The 4,058-nt window shown below is 41.2% G+C and overlaps 1 protein-coding gene across 46 annotated transcripts in view; it reads left to right on the top strand.

Moving 5' to 3' along the window:
• Positions 1-3,559, top strand: part of MAP2 (microtubule associated protein 2) — a 236,821-nt gene extending 233,262 nt beyond the window's left edge. For all 46 annotated transcript variants that reach the window (XM_017747015.1, XM_017747013.1, XM_017746995.1 and 43 more), the window contains 3 exons: positions 1,310-1,391; positions 1,888-2,000; positions 2,651-3,559. In XM_017747015.1, coding sequence (XP_017602504.1) covers positions 1,310-1,391; positions 1,888-2,000; positions 2,651-2,866 — 411 coding nt within the window. In that variant the 3' untranslated portion in view covers positions 2,867-3,559. The remainder of the gene's footprint in view (positions 1-1,309; positions 1,392-1,887; positions 2,001-2,650) is intronic.
• The last annotated feature ends 499 nt before the right edge of the window (positions 3,560-4,058 follow it).

The raw sequence follows: 4,058 nt of genomic DNA, 5'->3' as shown, positions 1-4,058 counted from the left end.
CCCTACAGAGCGCAACACATTTTCAGAACTTGGACAGTTAAAGGAAATTATAAAAGAAGGGTTATCTCTAAATGCCCAAGTGAAAGTGCAGTGTGAGCCAAAATGGTTCAGTGCCTTTCTTCCGTGGGAGCATCCCAAGAAAGTAATTTCCAGAGACTGCAGCTCACAGTGAGACTCCAGCCTCCCCACTGCGCATTTTCTAGTGCACCAGTCCTTCCTCAGCTAACCTTTCCATAATGTGCATTCAGCAGAGGGGAAGAAGAAAAATAAAACAGAAGGACAGAGAAAGCTCAGAGAAGAGGGTGTGATCAGCCAGCATGCTGAGTGCTGATGTCACAGCATTATTCGAGTATAAGAAACTGAGGTGGCCCAGGGTTTGACCAGACACCTGTTGGTTTTATCAGGCACACTGGAATACCGTAAGGAGGCTACAACTGTCCTGATGGAAATGATCACCCCTCAGATGGGAAAAGCTGATGGTATGAGCATGTCTGATCGAGACAGGTTCAATACAGCTGCCGGTGCTGGCGTAAGTCACTGGTGGTGTGGTGAGCAAGCCAGTGGCATTGCAGTTACCCTGGAGCTCCTGTCTGGCTTGGAGGGCCATGACCTCTTGGGACCTGCCAGCTCAATGCGTATGGCTGTGGGCCGCATCTTGGAGCTATTTGGGAGTGCAAGCAAGATGGGAGTGTCACTCTGTGGCTGTTCCCAGGCTGAGTTTAGCACAGCCATGGCAAGGTGGCTGGCAACAGGAGGGAGGGTGCCAGAGCTGCTGCTCTCCAGTGAGCACTGAGCCAGCTGGCTGAACCCCAACCTGCTCAGGTACAGCTGCAGGAGGTACATGTGTAGATTACTCAGACTCTCCATAGTGGATTGACAGGAAATGCATACCATATTTAGATGCAGAAAAATACAAAACAGATGGTGGAGAAAAAAACAGTCACCAAAATATCCTAGTTGCCAGGATGCATAATCAAGACAGAAGCAAACAGGATGGGTCCTGCTATGTGCAGGGCTTTGGAGGACCCATTCTGAAAGGAGGAGACTCAGAAACATTTTAGAAAGAACCCACAATATGATCTCCTTTATCCTCCTCTTCGTTTTGCTAATAGTAAAGCTTAACCCAGCTCTGTCATCTCCCTAGGTGGAAAGTTTCCTCCTTTGTGGCATGGTCTGTTTTCTACTAACCATTTCTCCTTTTCCAGTGGTTTGTAGAAGTCTCTCACTCTTTCTCCGCAGGGCTTGGTCTATTTTTTTTTTTTTAATTCTCTTCAGTCCTGTAATTTGTGCATGTGTGCCCTTTTGACAGGTACAGATTGTAACCAAGAAGATCGACTTGAGTCATGTGACTTCCAAGTGTGGCTCGCTGAAGAATATTCACCACAAACCAGGTACTGTAGGAATTTCTGGGTTGTGGGACAAAGCAAAGACCTAATACTGTTACATGAACTCAAAATCATGGATGATACCATTCTCTTTTACAGTCAAAGAGAAAATAAATACTCTTTGGTAATAAAAATACATTAAACTACTTACCTTTATGTCTTTATATATTTAGTTATGAGACCACCTAGCTTAGAGAGGTGATAAATAATGCCAAATGATGGTGTTCTGGCATAATATTGAAATACAGACTGAAGTCAGTGAAATACTTAAGCATGTGCTTAAATCCCATGTGAAAACCAGTGGGCTGCAGCACTTGCTTACAGTTTAAACATATGTTGAAAGTTTTATATTTTACTGAACATGCAGAGCATTATTCTGTGCTTCTCCAAGACCATTGGATCTGAACTAAAAGGAAAGTAATGTGAGTGCACTCATGCTTCAGGTCGCACTTTCTCCTGCACCATTTCAGTTTCTTAATCTGTGTTTCCTTTTCCTCTGTAGGAGGTGGGCGTGTGAAAATTGAGAGTGTGAAACTGGATTTCAAAGAAAAAGCTCAGGCTAAAGTTGGTTCACTGGAAAATGCCCACCATGTACCTGGTGGTGGTAACGTCAAGGTAAAGGAACAGCTGTCAGAGAAACTGCTCCCACTGTGCCCCTGGCCCAGTGAAATTACAAGAGCTGTGAATTCAGTAATGGCTTTGAATTGAGTAGGAAACATCTGTCTATCCTCTTTCAAGCACACTCACATACCACTTTGTTTGAAATTTGGAATGACCAATCTTGCATCCACATCTAAGCTGAGAGTGAAATGTCATGTAGTTTGTGCACTGTCTTTTCCCCTAAAGATAATCCTTGTTTGGGACTGTTGGGCAGCACAGGTATGATCTGAGATGAGGACTCCATTGTGAAACAGAAGGAAAACATCCTGAAAGTAAGATCACTCCCACAAACATTTGAAAATACAGATTTTGAAAACAAATCACAGTGCCCATATAATGCTTATGAACTTTGTTCAGCTAGGAACAATGGTACTTCTCATTAAAGCATCCATCAGAGACAAAAATGGTAAGAGAATGTAATGTAGTAAGCCAGTAGCTATTAAACAATGTGAAAAAATGTCCAGTTTCAATTTTCTAAGGAGTGAAGAAACTTCAATCCTTCTAACAGTTTTTAAAAGTAAGCAAAATGATGCCCAAATGATTATTTATAATGAGATAATTTGGTGAATATATAATGTGTGAAATTCTCTACTTTCCTGGAGCAGATTGACAGCCAGAAGCTAAACTTCAGAGAGCATGCTAAGGCCCGTGTTGATCATGGGGCTGAGATCATCACGCAGTCACCAGGCAGGTCCAGCATGGCCTCACCACGCAGACTCAGCAACGTCTCGTCCTCTGGAAGCATCAACCTGCTTGAATCGCCCCAGCTTGCAACCCTCGCTGAAGATGTCACGGCAGCCCTTGCCAAGCAGGGGTTATGAATTTGCTCATTTTGCGTTGTATGAAGTAATAATGTTTAGGCATGAGCTCTTGGCAGGAATGGGCTCAGAGCAGGTGTTACATTCGTTCTTTACCATGTCTAAAACTAAGTTACATCCCAAGACTTGTAGTTACCATACAGTTAAAAAAAACAGAAAAAAAAATTCCATAGATGCAGTAATTGGCCTGACCTCCATTTACAACAGGAAGACACTGGCTTTATATGGATATACAGCAGTATGTTACATTGGACAATTATTGTTGCTCTGCTCTGTCTTGCATGGAGTACTGTACTATGATAAAATGCATTTTTACCTTTCATGTGCCTGAAGGCCATCCACCTATTTCTGAAGAGCCTTGTTAATATCCCAAGTTGCTCATTTCACAATTCTTTTGATAGATGGTGAAATAAAAAAGAAAAGTTGCCCATTGTAAGTTATTGAAGGTTAAATTAGGCAGTTTGCTTAACAGAAGGAAGGGCATATAGGGAAATTCAACTTTTAATTTAAAAAAAAATGTTACTTTGTATAAATGAGTAGAACAAAAGTTGAATTAAGTTATTAACTTTTTTTGAACATGGTTAATTATGTCAGTGTATAGCCGAAAAGCCAATAAATTATTTAACTAATAACTAAAAATACTAGCTGAAAACATTTGAATCATGCTTTGGGAAGTGACGTAAAAAGTTGCTGAAAGCAAGCACTCATACCCCAACAGACTTGTGTCTGATTAGGAAGGTTGGTTAAGCAGCTAGATTTGTGTGCATACCACCAGTTTCACATCCTTTCCATCCATTTGATACAGTATTATAGATATATATATTTCTCTGTGGCCATTTGTGATACACCCTCCTCATATACTTGAATATTCTACTTCTTTATTCACAGTATCTGTGTCTCTTGCACCCTTTGGTGTTGCAATTTTAGGTATGTAAAAGTAGATGTTAGCAGGGGGGTTTTTCCCTATTCATAAGAATACATTTTAAAAAGATGAAAATTGTAGCATGAAGTTGCTTTCTGTAACAACTAAAAGCCGTGACCCTGTTTTAGTGACAGATTCAAGTCTACTCTGTGATGCTAGAAAAAGGATTCCTTCCCTCTTCCCTTCCCTCCTGCTCTTCACAAAGGAATGATTTTTGTGGAGTCCAGACATTTGTAAAAGGGTCTCTAAAGATGACTTGAGTTTGGACTATGG

The sequence above is a fragment of the Corvus brachyrhynchos genome, unplaced genomic scaffold, assembly GCF_000691975.1.
Source record: "Corvus brachyrhynchos isolate BGI_N302 unplaced genomic scaffold, ASM69197v1 scaffold481, whole genome shotgun sequence".
Classification (NCBI taxonomy): Eukaryota; Metazoa; Chordata; class Aves; order Passeriformes; family Corvidae; genus Corvus; species Corvus brachyrhynchos.
Note: the sequence above shows the minus strand (reverse complement) of the source record. Positions and strands in the feature narration are given on the sequence as shown.